Source organism: Myotis brandtii, unplaced genomic scaffold (assembly GCF_000412655.1).
Source record: "Myotis brandtii unplaced genomic scaffold, ASM41265v1 scaffold687, whole genome shotgun sequence".
NCBI classification, from domain to species: Eukaryota; Metazoa; Chordata; class Mammalia; order Chiroptera; family Vespertilionidae; genus Myotis; species Myotis brandtii.
The window spans coordinates 346662-363183 of record NW_005370687.1 but is presented as its reverse complement, the minus strand read 5'-3'; the positions used below and the strand labels follow the sequence as shown (position 1 = coordinate 363183).

Below are 16522 nucleotides of genomic sequence, written 5' to 3'. Positions count from 1 at the left end.
GCAAAACTCTGGAGGGTCCGGCAGGGCTGAGCCATGGACACTCTCCCGTTTCCTGTGGGGTCAAGAGACCAAGTTCTTGAGTTTTGTTTTCCATTCACTTAAGGCTCCACGTGGACTGGCCGCCGCCTCGGCCGCCTCTGGAGCCCCTGATGGAGCTGAGGCGGCAGCAGCCTCCCCGCCTCCGGCTCCGGGAACTGGGGGGCAGTGAGTGGGGTTGGCGGCTCTGGCCTCCCTGAGTCCGTGTGGCTGTAGAGGAAATGGGGCCAGACGTCCCTCCCCTCCCCCAGCCCGAATGAGGGCAGACTCCGCTGTTCACACCGAAGTGAAATGTTCCACAAGAAAGACACCTCCAGCCTCAGTTTCCCCAGCCTGTCCTGAAAAAGGAGCCCCTCCAGCCCCAGGGTGGTCGTGACCTCCAGCCCGACCGGCCCAGTGAGGGAGCCCAGGCTGTCCAAAGCCTCAGATGCATTTGCCTAACAAGCCCCGAACCCCAAACCTAGGGGCTGGGTGGGAGGCGGCCCTGAACGGGGCTGGGCACCAGGAGGACGGAGCAGATTTAGCCGCGGAGGGAGGGGGCCGTATGGAAGGAGGCCCTGGTGGAGCCTGCGCGTAACGGGACCACGTCGGGGAACACGAGTCTTCGCAAGCCCCTCAGAAGCTTCTGCCCGGAAGACCTGGATGTGCCTGGGAGAGGCCTGAGCAGAGTCAAGTCTCGTGTGTACTTGGACCCCTGCCTGCCTGGTTCTGTGGCCCAGGGAGGGCCTGGTTCTGGGAGCCCGGACCTCCGCTGCAGGCCTCTCCTTGTGCAGATGGCTGTGCCCGGAGGCCTGAGCCATGGGGACGGGGAGGGAAGGACAGTTTGCACAGCTCAGGAGTGCGTGTCCCCTGGTGTGCAAGGGAGAACTGCACAGCGTAGTACCTGCTGTCTAGCTCAGAGCCCGGATTCAGAGCCCAGCTGCTCTCATGCTGTAGTTATAAGTATCAGTAAGTCCCCTTATATATTTTCCTTCATTTTGCTTACTTTCCTTTTCCCCCATTTGAGGTAATCAAGAGAATTGTACTTGCATTAGTTTCAGGGTTGCCAGATAAGATACTGGAAGCTTTGTTAAATTTGCATTTCAGATAAATAGTGAGTATTTATTTAGTATAAGTATGTCCCCAGTATTGTATGTCCCCAGTATTGCAATTATTATTATTTTTTTTGTATATCTGAAATTCAAATTTAACAGGGCCACCATATTTTTACTTGCTAAATTTGGTAACCCAAAGTAGTTCCTTTCTCCTTTTTATGCTCTTAAAAACAAAAACAACAAAAAACACACGAATGGATTGTTTTTTGAAGCCAGTCACCTGCTTTGAAACTGGGAGGCCTCACTGGGGCCAAGGCCAGAACACACTGGTTTTCCAAACAAGCGAATCTGAATGACAGCGGCGGTGCGGCCCTCTCTGTGACCAGCTAACACCCCCAACTCACCAGTTCTCTGCTGACCCCGTTGTCTCAGACTCACCCGCTTAGCCTCCTGCCTGCTCAGGGTGAGAAATTAGCTTAATTATGTCCTGATGTTACTTGCCCACCTTTAAAAGCCTTTCAAAGCAGCAGGGTCGGGTGCACTGCAGGGCACTTGCAAACCTCCGGGGTCTGAATTGAGGGAGGCCCACCCTCGTACAGTGTCCCCCACCCTGTATTCCCAACGGCACAAAAGTCCCATAACCACTGAGGTTCATTAGCATCCCGAGGGCGGGATTGTGTCTTTTACATCAGCCCTGGCCCGTGGTAAGTGCTCGATAAATGCTGGTTTGATATAGGAGTTAATGGGTTAAAGGTCCGTGAGGTCCGTAAGGACCGCTGGATTAGACAGTAAGGGGGCCATTATAACAGGGGTTCTGTGATCTGGAACAAGGCACCGCCCACTCTGAGCCTTAGCTTCCTCATCTGGGAGGTGAGGATACTAGTACTGCCCTCTCCTCCCTCCCCATGAGCATCTGGGCTCGGGGAATGGAAATGTGGTTTGAAAAGAACACAAGCCACCACACAACAGGGTCGCCTCCCCCAGGAGCCACGGCAGAACTCCCATGTGATCTGAGTGGGGAAAGGAGGCCTTCGATGCCTTCCAATGGAGACCACGTTTCCAGACCCAAACCAGGCACTGGCTTCTGCCAAGTCTATCCTGGTTCTGAGTGACAGAGTTTGGGCGCCAGGATTTAAGGACGGATAAAACAGATGATTGAGAATGAGGCCGGGCCCACATTTTCTGGGACATAACAAGGAACTGTCACCCTAAGAGCCGCAGAGGTGCAGAATGTCAGGTCTGGGGGGCAAGTGTCTGTCTCCAAGGTCGTCAGCCTGTGGGCAGCCTCTCCCGCCCGAGGCCCAGCCCGGAGCACCTTTGTCACTGCCTCAGCAAGGTGGCACCCAAGGAGGGGACACCGGGATAGCGTCCAGACAGGGACCCCGGCTGGACGAGGAGGCCAACCCCGCAGCCTTGCAGGCACATGACCGGCCTGGATATGGCCCGTGGGCCCCCGTCTTGTCTCCACTGTGAATGACCCACCTGAGACCTCAGTGCAAATTGTTTCTTTATTTGTCCAAATAACACAGTACAAAAATGAGACAGATGCCAGCATCGGGAGCTCATACCAAACACGCATGCAGCTTAAAGAGCACCATTCCGAATGAGAAACCACGGACGGAAGGTTCCTGACCCCCATTTAAAACTGGTTCCCATCCTTCACATTTGGCGCTGTATTCCTACACACCACCTAAGATAAACCCATAAATAGCTCACCCCCCCCCTCCCCGCCACCCCTTCTTAGCAGCAATAACACTAAATGACTTTCAGAATGGGATTAGTTGCGATTCCTAAACTTTGCCTCAGGTTTGAGGTCAGTCCCATCTGAACACCCAAGGCCTCTCTGCCCAGGGCTTCTCCACCCAGCCCCACCCCATGGTGCTCAGTGATAAGACTGAGTTTGCCATCCAGGTGTCAGCAACCCTCCCCTGGGTCAGGCTGTGGTCCTATCCCTGCGGGCGTGCCTGTAGGTGATGGCACGTGGAAATGGCTCCCTGGGGCCAAACTGTTGAAACTGTTCAGTTGGGTAGACAGCAGAGCCCCTGACAGCCCACCCTTCACCTTTGGACACAAATGAGACCCTGCATGAGCTGGAAAATTGTCCTCACAAATCTACAAATGCACAACGCCCAGAGGTGACTAGCACTTCCTGGGCCAGGTGCCCCTGAGCAGCGCGCCGTGCAGCCCATGGTGAGCCAGCTGGAACCCTCCCCATTTCCTGAAAACTACCGCACTGTGGCTGTAATAACACTATCTGACGATGACACAGTGGACAAGGCACTGTGCCTTCTTCAGAACCTTCACACTCACTTCTCACTCGCTCTCGGCAAACGCCCATGCGACGCTGCAAGGCACCGGCTTCCGTTCTCTGCCCATAGAATCACAGGACGCAGGGCTGCAAGGTCTGAGACCAGGAGCCCCAGTGCATAGGTCTTCCCTCTCTGGCCTGCAGAGTTCCTGGGCCGCGTCTACAAGTCCCTGTGGGCCCTGTCAACTGAATAAATGATGTGTCGCACATAGAGGCACACCTGTTTAAATGCATGTGGATGTTCTGGCGAGAGGTTCAATGTACTTTTGAAACTAAGACTCATTTAAAACCAGCACCTGAAAAAATGTCAGCAGGTGTTCTATATGTTAGTGGCCATATTTTTAGCTCTGTGGGTCAATAAAATACATGCCAGTAAAAAAAATAATAATAATAATAATAAGATTAAGGACTTGGTAACTCTTAAATGAAAGTGAAAACCAGGAGACACTCAAGGGCACAAGTGGGCACCAGGGTCGTCCCCAGAATGCAGACTTTGGTCCAGTGCTTGTCCAGGTGGCTCCCCCACTTCCTCCCCACCCCACAGCGTAGAGACAGAACCCCTGGTTGTACAATCCCAGCTGAGGAGCAAGGCCTCCAGGGATGCCTGACAAGCTGCCTGGATCTCAGGAGTTCTCCACCTTTCTGTTCATTCATTCATTCATTCATTCATTTGGCGAGTGCCTCCAGCTCAGTGGGGAGGCGTAAAAGCACTCACCACCCCTCTTTAGACAGATTTCGGAACACAGAGCCCGAAGGGACACAGTGGGTCCCCTCCACCCAGAATCCAAGGTCTGAGGGGACAGGGACATGCAGGGTCTTGCAGCAAGTTTGAAGCAGGTCACCAGTTGAAGCCCCCAGTCCAGTGTTATTTCTCCCAACAGGGTGTGTCCGCCTCTCGCTCCGTGGGCGAATGCGTCGTGCGTTCTCATCTCACGCCCACGGCGATGTGAGGACACGGAAGGCTGTCCTCTGTCTGCAGTCGTCTCTGGGAAGCAGCGGATTGGGACAATCATGGAGCATCTTCGGGGTCTCCTGGCAAAGCCACCAATTGCTTGGCTAGTTCAAGGGCACTTGAGTGCAAGGCACAGCTTTCAATCTGGACTCTGGAAGTCAAGACTTGTGATGTTCTGAGGAGAAAAGGAACATAGGTGTTAGCCAGAGCCCAAGGCGTGTGATAACAATAGACGTCTCCTTCACTCGTCACCACACCACACCAGCTCCCCCTCCGGGTCTCTGCTCACACAGTGCCTTCTGCCCACAGTGCCCTCCTGGTCCCTTCTCCCCATCTACAGCCTCTCCGGCCTCGAAAGTGAAAATCAATGCCTGCCACCTCCTGGAAGTCTCCCAGAGCCAACTTGCTTTCTTGACCTCAGTTACCACTAATTTGGCATGGAATTGATACTTAACTCTGTCAGCAGGGATCAGTCTGTTTTTCCCACTAGCAGAACCTCCCACAGGCCCTCACAGCACCTTGCACACTATCTACTGGTTGAATGAGTAAGTGGATGAATGAATGAGTGAAGGAATGATAAAACCAGAGGAAGGAATTAGGGCTACTGAGGATGTCAGAACTGATGTTTCCAATATCTTCCACAAAGAACTCAGATCGCTCTATAAACTATTACCTACAGGCCAAGTGACCTGTAATATCCCCATTCTCGGGAGAAGAAGGTAAGGCTGAGAAAGGAGAGGTGTGAAGTCACAAGGAGTTCTCACCGGGAGAACAAGCCACTGTTGGGCAGAGCATTTGAATAACAAGCAGCAAATATGTGTAGCTTGTAAGACTGAGCACATGGCTTCCAAGGGTAATTCATTCCAGGAGAGGAAGACAGAGTATTTGAGTGATGGTGACAACATTGCAATGATGCTCCCGTTTCCTGGGGGGGTGGGGGGGGGCATTAGGATGTAAAATTTCTGGTTCTGTGTGTCCAACACCAACAAAAAGAACATTTCTTTCCTTTAAAGCAGCGGTTCTCAACCTGTGGGTCGCAACCCCTTTGGGGGGTCAAACGACCCTTTCACAGGGGTCGCCTAAGACCATCAGAAAACACATATATAATTACATATTGTTTTTGTGATTAATCACTATGCTTTAATTATGTTCAATTTGTAACAATGAAAATATATCCTGCATATCAGATATTTACATTACAATTCATAACAGTAGCAAAATTACAGTTATGAAGTAGCAACGAAAATAATTTTATGGTCGGGGGTCACCACAACATGAGGAACTGTATTAAAGGGGTCGCAGCATTAGGAAGGTTGAGAACCACTGCTCTAAAGTCACACCCTCATTCAGTAGCTTCTGCTCTACAGATCTGGGTCCAGTGTTTGTAAGCAGGTTATTTTAAGTGGATTTGAAAGGAGTGGGGGAAACTGTTTATCCGAGTCTTCCAGAGTGCATGTGAAAACTCATATTTTTAAAAAAATCAGTGGTGAGTGTTATTTCTAAATGGGAATCTCAGAGTCTTGGGGGAGGGGGAAGCATGAGGCAATCAGAAGAGTGAGCGTGGGGCAGGGGAGGGTCTTAACCAAGGACCCAGGCCTGTGAAGGAGCGCCCCCGGGTGCTCACTCCTCCAGTCCTTGTTTGATATGCAACCTTACTCTGCTTCATTATTTCAGTTTTATGGCAGTCTCAGATTGGGAAGCCACGCAGCAGAACCCATGGAACAATAAGAGGGTTAGCTAAGACAGCAGCCAGTCCCATATCCCAGGCTGATATCAAAAAGCATGAAAGTGGCCCAGCCGGTGTGGCTTAGCTGGTTGAGTGTTGTCCCATACACCAAGTCGCCGTTTGATTCCCAGGCAGGGCACATGTCCGGGCTGTGGGCTCAATCTCCAGTAGGGGACGTGCAGGAGGCAGCTGATCATGGATGTTTCTCTCTCATTGATGTTTCTATCTCTCTCTCCCTTCCTCTCTCTCTAAAGTCAATAAAAACATATTTAAAGCCCTAACCGGTTTGGCTCAGTGGCCTGGGTCCCGGGTTTGATTCCAGTCAAGGTCACCTGCCCGGGTTGCGGGCATGATCCCCAATAGGAGGCAGCCGATCAATGATTCTCTCTCATCATTGATGCTTCTATCTCTCTCTCCCTCTCGCTTCCTCTCTGAAATCAATAAAAATATATTTAAAAAACATATTTTTTTAAAAAAGATGAATTCCTTTAACAAAAAGTATGGAAACGCACACAGTTGAGACCAGAGCCAAATGAAGAAGATGTTAATTATCAGGTAAAGCCAGTGAGGGTTTGGGGAAAGAAAAAGGTCACCGCGGTGTAGAACTGAGTCAGAAGGCCTCAGCAAGGAGGTGGCACTTCAGCTGGACCCCAAAAGTCCTGAACTAGGCAGTGAGTAGATCCCGACGTGACCCCGACCTTGTCAACCTTTTCGTCACTTGCGCCACATCGCGGTGTCTCACCTGCTGGGCCTCCGTGTGTGGGAGCTGGGGGTAGCGCAGGCCCATCAGGCTGAGGGCGGAGTGCCCATTCCTGCCGGCGTACTTGTTGGCCAAGTCAAAGGCAAACTGGTAGGGCCTCTCCGGGAGGCCCCTGCGGGGCTCAGGGGAGCAGGCGCCCCGTCTGCGCAGGGTGGCCGCCAGCTTTCTGAGGGAGGCGTCCGGGAGCTGGTAGAAAAACTTCTTAAGGCTGGGGTGTCGCCTGATCTGGAAGCAGAAATGAAGGCAGGCATCAGTGTTGCTGGCAGGCGACCCTCCCACCCACGGCCTCTCCCTCACTCCATGCAGCCAGGCCGGGCGGCCTCATTGTCCCTGGGATAAGCTCCCGGTTCCATTCCTCCCACAGCCGCTCAGAATCTGTTCTGCAATGTCCCGCTGCAAACAGCAGGACAACCTGGGGGCGAGGGGCAGGTGTTTGGAGCCGGACAGCGGGGTTTAACCGCCCCTACGGCTGCGAGAGCTCTCGGAGCCTCTGCTCGGTCTGTAGAAAACGGGAGGCTGATGCCCCGCCCTGATTATCCCGGCGAGGGGTTGATGAGGTGGTTTATGTAAAATGTGTCGGTCTAGATGTTGATGAATTTTAGTTCCCACCCTACACCTCCTCCTCTTACTACCTAAATGTCTTAGGTTGGGTCCCGCCCCTCTCCCCCTCCCCAGGCCGAGCAGAGACAGGTCCGGGTGCGGCTCTCTTATGGGGAAATGATCCCGGGGAAACCCTGATGGGAAATGAGGAGCTCGGATGGGAGAGCAGCCACACAGTCCCCTCGGGCACTCAAGAAACCAGCCCCGGAGCGAGGGACTGGGGTGTGCACCCACCAGCTCCCATCAGCCATTGAGGACAGCTCCTGGGAGGTGGAGGGTGTTCATTCTAACCTACCACGTGGGTGGCAAAGTGGCTCTGGGGCCAGTCCTCAGGCCAAAGGATGCAGGTGCAGTTGGGCCGGGCTACACGGTGAGGTCAGGTACCTACAGCGTCTGCCACACGACTCACTCATCTGCGACCTGCGCTCCCACCAATGACCCTTCATGAGCGATCTGTGTGTGTGTCTCTGAGGAGACGGAGGTTTCCAGGGCAAGGAACCGTCCGTAGAGGCTGTCTAGCAGGGGAGGGACATCTAGAAGCCTGAACGAGCTGGAGGTCACATAGGTGCTGAGGGTGTGCAGGACCTCCCCCAGTCAAGTCCACCCGGACTCGGAAGGAGGCTCCCGGAGGTGGGACTTGAGCTGAGCTTCAGGGAGGACTTGATGGGGTGGTCGGGCTGGCAGGGAGCCACACGAGCTTTATATTATTTTAAACTAACCTGTATCTCATCTGCTAACTGTGTGGCACTTTCTATCTATGCACTAAACTTTGCTAAGAAGATATTTATCCCCCAGTTTGCAAAAGAGGAAAGTGAGGCTCAGAGAGGCTAAGGGACACGCCCAAGGTCACCCCGACAGAGAGATGGGGGTTGAACTCAGGTCTTCGCTGTGGGTTGCTGAGGCCCCGGGGTTGGCCTCGGGGGGACTGAGTGCTCTTACCTGCTCCCCCAAATGGCCGTCCACTCCTGGGAGGAGCGCCACCAGCTGCTGGATGACCAGCTCCTCTGGAAGATAAAGGAGAGTGGGCACGTGGTGCCGTCACACGTGGCTTAGACGACTGTGTCTAACACACAGCACAGGCTGGTCGTGAAGGGCAGAGGGGCGTCCTCCCCGAGCTAGCGCTGGGCCTGAGAGCTGGGCCTGGCTGCTTTACGGAAATAGAAGGGGCTTTGGGCGGCCACGCTTCCCCCGCAGCCACTTGACAGATACGAAAGCTGCGCCCTCGATGTCCCCACCCAGGCTTCAGGGTCAGGAATGGAGCTGGGACCAGAAAGGGGGAGGGGGACTTCCCGGCTACGGATGGAGCGGAAATGTCCCCACCGGCCAGATGTCCCCACCGGCCAGGCTGTCAGCAGTGGTGTGCGGGGCTGCTCAGACCAAGGGTTCATTACAAATGGTGGGGGAGGCTGTGGGCCCTGATTATCAACTGCCAGGAGTTGAAATTGGCCACAGTGACTTGACAGATACGAAAGCTGCGCCCTCGATGTCCCCACCCAGGCTTCAGGGTCAGGAATGGAGCTGGGACCAGAAAGGGGGAGGGAGACTTCCCGGCTACGGATGGAGCGGGAATGTCCCCACCGGCTAGGCTGTAAGCAGCGGTGTGCGGGGGGGCTGCTCAGACCAAGGGTTCATTGCAAATGGTCGGGGAGGCTGTGGGCCCTGATTATCAACTGCCAGCAGTTGAAATTGGCCACAGTGGGGATATTTGTACCACAGAAATCTGCAAAGGCTGCAGATCGGGCTTCCCTGCTTGACACCACCCCTCCCCCAGCCCAGCCTGCTTGCCAGCACACCTCTCCTTATGGGACCCGGAGCAAGCTAGGAATTAATGAAATCTTCGAGCAAACCAATGGTGTGGGGTGGGTGGCGTGAAGTTACATCCCTTAGAATAGACTGGTGTTCTCTGCCTGAAGAAGGCTCTCAGTCTCCAACTCGGCCCCGGCAGCCCCAGCTGAAAGGCTCCCCTCCCCTCCCTGCCTTCCAGTCTCCTGGACATTTGCCAGCTGCCCTCCAGTTCCCTACTCGGGCTCAGCCTGGTAAGTCCACGGGGCACCGTCCCAGGTGAGAGCAGGTGGTACTCACTAGATTCACACGCTCCGTCCGGCAGAGGTCTCCCTTCTGGCTCGTGGCTTCTGGCCTGGGAGGGTGATTCTGAGGATCCATCTCGTCCCCCTTCTGCAGGCGAAGACTCCCGGAACTCAGGACCCTCCGGATCTGGGGCAAAAGGAGCTGGTGTGAATGTGTTTGCACCAAGTCCTCAAGCGCGTCACTGCGCCCGGGGCTGACAGCAGTGTCCACAGGCACTGGCAGGAGTGGGGCCTCTGTTCCAGGCTCCTGGGTGAGCCCCGCCCCACGGGCCCACGTCAGAGGAGTTCATGGGACTCTACCTGCCCCCTCCCGAAATCCCTCGGCCTCCTCTCAGCCCTTCGGCCTCCTCTCTGCCCGGGAGGAAAACAAGCAGGCCTGCCAACAGGTCCCACCAGGTGAACTCACTTTCCCTGTTACCCTGCAGTCCCTTAGCCTGTGGGAACCTCACTTTCTCCATCTGTCCGATGGGAGTAACAAGACGGGCCTCGCAGGTTGTGAGCTGGTTAAATGAGATACTATGTGTGCGCGTGGCATGGAGAATCACTCCAGAGGCCAGGGGATCACTGTGCCCAGCGGTCCTCACACTCAGAGCAGCGAAAGACAGCCCCAGCCTACCTTCCTTCATCAGACCTCGGCCTGTGCTTCTCCATTAGCGGGTGCACTTGCCTAATGCACAGAGGCACTGTTCTCCTTCCACCTTTGCTTTCAAATGCTGGAGTGTGTGTGTGGGATGCGGGGAGTGTGGGGAGTGGTGGGTCCTGCCAGCAGCCCGCCCCTCTCCTTCCCCACGGTCCTCCCGCACCTCCCCGCTCTGTTCAGAGCAGAGAGCAAAAGTCAAGACTGAACCAGAGGCCATGCAGCTGGCCAGCCCCTGCCCTGGAGGAAGCCAGGGGTCAGAGGCTGCCTCTGCTACCATGACAACAGCAGGCCCACTCACCAACGCTGCTGGAGATGGAGGGCCGATGGCCCCCCACACACAGGGGCAGATAGGTGGGCCTCCTGGGCCGCCGGGACTCGGGGCTGGCGGCACCTGCAGGCCCCGCTCTCTTGGGCTCCTTGGAGCCATGCTTCTTATGGGAAAAGGCTTTTCGGAAGCTCGACTTCTTCTCTTGGGATTTCTTCCTGCAGGGTGGGGCCGGGTTTTCCGAGGCCACCTCTGGCTCCTGGACTTGGAGTTGCTGCAGGTGAGACGAGAGAGATCGAGTCAGGCCCTGGACTTTGAGGAAATTGCAAGTGAGCTGGGGAAAGAGACCAGCATCCCCTGGAACGAAGAGAGACCCATGCGGGCCAGAGGGGGTGTGTGGCCCAGAGGGAAGAGCCACTGATGCTCAGGGGTGGAGAGGGAGCCTGCGGGGCTCTGGCAGGATGTAGAACTGGGGAGGGCAGGGAAGTGATGGTGCCAGGCAGGGACCCGGGTCCATAGTGAGTCAGGCCCTGGACTTTGAGGAAATTGCAAGTGAGCTGGGGAAAGAGACCAGCATCCCCTGGAACGAAGAGAGACCCATGCGGGCCAGAGGGGGTGTGTGGCCCAGAGGGAAGAGCCACTGATGCTCAGGGGTGGAGAGGGAGCCTGCGGCGACGGGGAAGGAGGGGCGGAGCAGGGTTCTGGCAGGATGTAGAACTGGGGAGGGCAGGGAAGTGATGGTGCCAGGCAGGGACCCGGGTCCATAGTGAGGGTCAGGGCCTAGGCGGGGAACGTCCTCCTCACCTTCTCCCCCTCCTGCTCCTCTGCATCTTGGAGTAGGGCGACGATCTTCTGGATAAATTCCTCTAAAAAAGGACAAAGAAAGTGCAGAAGAAAGTGTGGGTCAGTCTGCATTTCCTAAGGCCCTGTGCATCTTGGAGTAGGGCGACGATCTTCTGGATAAATTCTTCTAAAAAAGGACATAGAAAGTGTGGGTCAGTCTTCATTTCCTAAGGCCCCGGGTGGGCGATTCTCCGGTCTCCTAGGTGCGAAGGAGCTTGCATTTCCGCTGTCCCAGTCCTGACCCACGGGACTCACAGATCCCTCAGGCGGGGCCCGAGGGCAGAGCCAACTTCAAGGGGACATAGTCATGATCAGTCCCCAGGGAGGGCCTGGGGTGCCCCCCCCCCCCATTAGGTGAGAGGAAAACAGGAAAATGGTTTTTACCCGCCATGAAACAGTAATGATCGTGAGGGCAGCTGCCATTTGCTGAGCTTCTCTCCTGTGGCCCTTCCCCTTCCCATCCTCTTTGCTTCCCCTGCGGCTCTGAACAGCCTCAACAATAGTGATAACAACAAATGACAGCTAACGTTTATCAGCTGCGAAGGGGCACTGCTCTCAATGCTGCATGGGCATCCACTCCTTTAGTGCGTCCAACAGCTCTATGCGGTCGGCACTATTATTATCCCCACTAGAAGGCCCGTGCACAAAAGTTTGTGCACTGGCAGGGAAGGGGGGTCCCTCAGCCCAACCTGCGCCCTCTCACGGATCATGCTGCCGTTCGCCCCGCCCGCCCCGCCCAAGACACGGCAGGCCAGGATCTCGCCTTGGGCAGCGCAGCGGGATCTGCCTGCAGTATGCAAATTAGCCGCCATCTTTGTTGGCGGTTAATTTGAATATCTCGCTGATTAGCCAATGGGAGGTGTAGCGGAGGTACAGCTAATTTCAATCTTTGTCTATTATTAGATAGGATTATACTGATGAGGAAACTGAGGCCAGAGAAGAAGCAACTTGTCCAAGTTGATGCGACTGCAAGAGGTCAGAGCCCAAATTCAAACCCAGGCCCTAAATCACACCTCTACCCAGCCCATGACGTGAGCCAATGCCTCCCCGAAGCACCTATGGCCGCCCCCCAAGGAGGGCGTTTCGCAGCGGAGGCTCAGACAGGGGGTGACCGCGGTGTGGCTGGGCGCCCACCGCACTCAGAGGTCAGGACAAGTCTCTGCCTCTCTGGTTCAGTTTCCCTTCTGCAAGTGGAGGGGTCAGGCCAGACGTTCTGAAGGGACCCGGGGGGCGGGGGGGTGAGGCGAGGGGTACTGACTGCACTCCGAGGCTTTGTCCGGCTGCAAGTCCTCTCCGGGCTCCCGGCTTCCTGAGTGGATGGGAAGCTCGAAGGGACTTGGACCCCCACAATCTGTAGACGAGGCCTCTTGGACTTCAGGTTCTTCCAAGTCTGAGAAGCAAAATGAAATGGTGAGTGTGTTTTGTTAGTTCAAGGCTGTTAACTACTGCACAGATGCGACAGAGCCTTCACTGTTCGCTCTGTGGCCAGAATTTGAATATCTGAGCCGGGGGAGTGAGCCGGGGGAGTGAGCCGGGTGGAGGTGAGCTGCTGGGCAGGGCCTTGCATTTGAACACCTGGCTTCCTGGGCTTACTCCCTCGCCTCCCTCCCCTAGTGACCTCACCCCTCCACCAGCCTGGCTTGATCCACTAGTTGGAGAGTAAGTGCGTAGAATGAGTCAGCACTTTGGTCCAGAATCCGCTGCAGGAAAACCCACTCTCTGGTTCAAAGCGTTGCCCCTCCTTTTAAATAGGCTGCTCCCGCTGGCACCCAGGAGATCCTCTCCCTCTGGCTCTGGCTCCATCACTGATGGGCCATGACCTTGACCGCTGTTTTGCCCCCTAACGATCAGTTCCCTCATCTGTAAAATGGAGGTAATAAAACGGCCGAGGGCTCATTGATCTAGATCCACAGTGGGCAGGTGTCCTGGTTTACAGGCGAGGAGAGTGAGGCACGGAGATGGAGAACGACATAGGGAGTACAGCCCAGAACCCAGGTCTCCCGCCTCCCAGTCTCCTCCGTCCTGCACAGCCCCCCGCTGCCAGGGTGTGGAGGCTGGGGTGCAGAGATGAGGACGATGGGGGTCCCTGAATACAATTCCCACTGGGGGCCTCGGCCCGGAGGTCTGGTGTGTGGAGGTGGCCCGCTGGCACCCCTCTCTCCCCACGGGCCTCCCCATGTTGCTCAGGGAATAACAAAGGTCAACGGGGCTGGCTGCTCTTCACGGCCAGCTCCAGCCCAGGGGAAGCGTCCAGAGCTGGAGGCAGCCGCAGTGTTGCTATGGTAACCGTGAGCCTGCTCACCAACGCTGCTGGAGATGGAGGCCCGGTGGCCCCCGACGCACATGTACAGGAAGCTGGGCCTCTTGGACGGCCGGGACTCCGGGCTGGGAGCATCCGCAGCCCCCGCTCTCCTGGGCTCCTCGGAGCCCTGCCTCTTATGAGAAGAGGTTCTCCTGAGGCTGGACTTTCTCTCCTGGGATTTCTTCCTGACGACGGCTGGGGCTGGGTTTTGTGGGGCCACTTCTCGCCGAGAGCCTTGAAGTTGTAGGGGGCCTGGGAAAAACGGGGCCAGGTCCCTGACCTTGAGGAGAGAGGAGAGCTCCCTGAGAAGCAACTCAATGGCAGCCAAGTGCTAGGGGGTGTCCCCAGGCAAGGGGGTGACAGAGTCCAGAGCAGGGGGGCTGGGAGGCCTGGAGGGCAGGTAGGGCAGGTAGAAGGAGGAGAAGGGGGAGAAGGGGCAGGAGAGAGCGAGGGAGAGGGGGAGTGGGAGGACGAGGAGGAGGGGGAGGAAGCATCAAGCCCCCGGGGATCCCCACCTCTCCTTGGCTCCTCACCTCTTCATCCCACTCGTCTCCCACGGCTTGGAGCAGCTGCACTATCATCTGGATGATAGTATCCTCTGGAAGAGAGTGGATTCCGGTGAATCTTTCTAGATCAGTGGTTCTCAACCTTCTGGCCCTTTAAATACAGTTCCTCGTGTTGTGACCCAACCATAAAATTATTTTCGTTGCTACTTCATAACTGTAATGTTGCTACTGTTATGAATCGTCATGTAAATATCTGATATGCAGGATGGTCTTAGGCGACCCCTGTGAAAGGGTCGTTCGACCGCCAAAAGGGTCGCGACCCACAGGTTGAGAACCGCTGCTCTAGATGCACAGAGCGCGCTTCCTAATGACTGTGCTGGACTCTGAGACCAGCAGGGGCCTCCTGTGTTGAACGGGGTGCCCTAGAGCATCTCCTGAGGCCTCAGACGGGGCAGGAAGCACCACATCCCAGGGCTGCTCCTCTGAGAGGCTGGGAGGTCCACGGGGGAAGGGCACTGGGCCAAGGCATGAACTTTCACGCAAGACATTGCAGGTCAGTCCTTCAGGCGTTCACCTGGTGCCCTGCTGTTTCCTCAGAACACACAGGTCTGTGAATATCTGCCTTGGGTTGAGCAAGCTATGTGATCTTGGCTACATTTCCTAATCTCTCTGGGCCTTCATCTCTTTCCCTGTGAAATGTGGATCGTAATCCCTGCTCTGCTTCCCTCCGAAGGCTGTCAGGCCATCAAATGACGGGCTGCGCTTGGAAATACTTTTCAAGGCTAACGCTGACCTTCCAACCTGCAAAATGCCGTCGGAGAAACGGCTGAAAGGGTGCCGGCCTGGCCTCGGGTGGGGTTGGAGGACAGAGGGACTCCAGCCCACAAGACAGACAGCCGGCCGAGCTGATGCATAACCACACTACCCAGTCTTTGCAGAGAAGCCACGAGCAACATCAGGGTCTTCTTTGCTGCCCCGGCCACTCTGCAAGGACAGCGAGCCCACGGTGGCCTCTGCTAGCTGCCAGCTGGTCCCAGGACGTCCGCAGACTCTTTCTCCGCCCCCGCCCCCCACTTCGCTCTCAGTTAGAAACCCTGCTTGGCTTTTACTCCCGGACTCTGTCTACCTGCTGATTCCCTCTCAGGTGAGAAACAGTTAGCATGTAAAATAAACATCTGGCACAATGACCAGCTGAATGCCTTTTACTTATCCTTTGATGGGCAGAGAGCTCCTGTTTCACAGCTTTAAAAACATGCCCATTCTGTACAGGGAAGTAGATTAATGGAGCAGCATTGATTTTATTAGGGCCAATACCAGGCATGTGGTTGTGTATGAGACTGTCCTTATTTCTAAGGGTGCCGGCCTGGCCTCGGGTGGGGTTGGAGGACGGAGGGACTCCAGCCCACAAGACAGACAGCCGGCCGAGTTGATACATAACCACACTACCCAGTCTTTGCAGAGAAGTCACGAGCAACATCAGGGTCTTCTTTGCTGCCCTGGCCACTCTGCAAGGACAGCGAGCCCACAGTGGCCTCTGCTAGCTGCCAGCTGGTCCCAGGATGTCCGTAGACTCTTTCTCCGCGCCCCCCCCCCTGCCCCCCACTTAACCCTGCTTGGCTTTTACTCCCGGACTCTGTCTACCTGCTGATTCCCTCTCAGGTGAGAAACAGTTAGCATGTAAAATAAACATCTGGCACAATGACCAGCTGAATGCCTTTTACTTATCCTTTGATGGGCAGAGAGCTCCTGTTTCATAGCTTTAAAAACATGCCCATTCTGTACAGGGAAGTAGATTAATGGAGCAGCATTGATTTTATTAGGGCCAATACCAGGCATGTGGTTGTGTATGAGACTGTCCTTATTTCTTGGGTATTTAAGGATGGGTATTTAAGGATGAAGCATTATTTTAAAATGGTTCAGCAACGAATGTACACACACACACACACACACACACTCACAAAGCAAATATGGCCAACTGTTAACAACTGTGAGCATATGAGTGTGCATAGAACTGTTCTGTCCACTCTGATATATTTAAATATATACATAAATTCTATCTTCCTCTCTTCTAAATTCCTTTTCTAAGTTTAAAGAGAATAACAAAGAGTCCCATGCTCATTAGCACATAATTCTTGTGACTCCCTTCGTGGAACCCTAAAGTAAGTGTGGCCAGGAGCCCCAGGGGGCAGGTCAGTGCTCGCCAGAGAGCGACCAAGGCCTAAGCTGTCCCCCTCCCACCCCCCTACCCCCGGCAGTCAGTCCCCAGCTGCGGCCAGAGGACTGTAGATTCTCACTCACGGTCAAGCTGGTCAAGCTTCTGGGGCTCCTCCTCCGGCCGGGGGCCCGTGGCTTGGGAAGAAGGCTCCGAGGCCCCAGCACCCCGGCCTTCGATGAGCACGGACTGGTGGGGATCAGGATCCGCCCCGCCTGGAATGGAGGCAGAAGCAAGTGAGGGAGTGTGTG

The 16522-nt window shown here is 55.4% G+C and overlaps 1 protein-coding gene across 1 annotated transcript in view; it reads right to left on the bottom strand.

The window, feature by feature from the left end:
• Positions 1-26: 26 nt before the first annotated feature.
• The window catches only part of LOC102260475 (chromosome unknown open reading frame, human C6orf222), a gene marked incomplete at its 5' end in the record, with an annotated part of 17993 nt that continues 1497 nt past the window's right edge, over positions 27-16522 (bottom strand). The window contains 10 exons of the mRNA XM_005881771.2: positions 27-4505; positions 6799-7041; positions 8356-8420; positions 9499-9630; positions 10442-10682; positions 11213-11274; positions 12510-12641; positions 13554-13833; positions 14087-14151; positions 16358-16486. Of these exons, the coding sequence (XP_005881833.1) occupies positions 4470-4505; positions 6799-7041; positions 8356-8420; positions 9499-9630; positions 10442-10682; positions 11213-11274; positions 12510-12641; positions 13554-13833; positions 14087-14151; positions 16358-16486 (1385 nt within the window). The remainder of the gene's footprint in view (positions 4506-6798; positions 7042-8355; positions 8421-9498; positions 9631-10441; positions 10683-11212; positions 11275-12509; positions 12642-13553; positions 13834-14086; positions 14152-16357; positions 16487-16522) is intronic.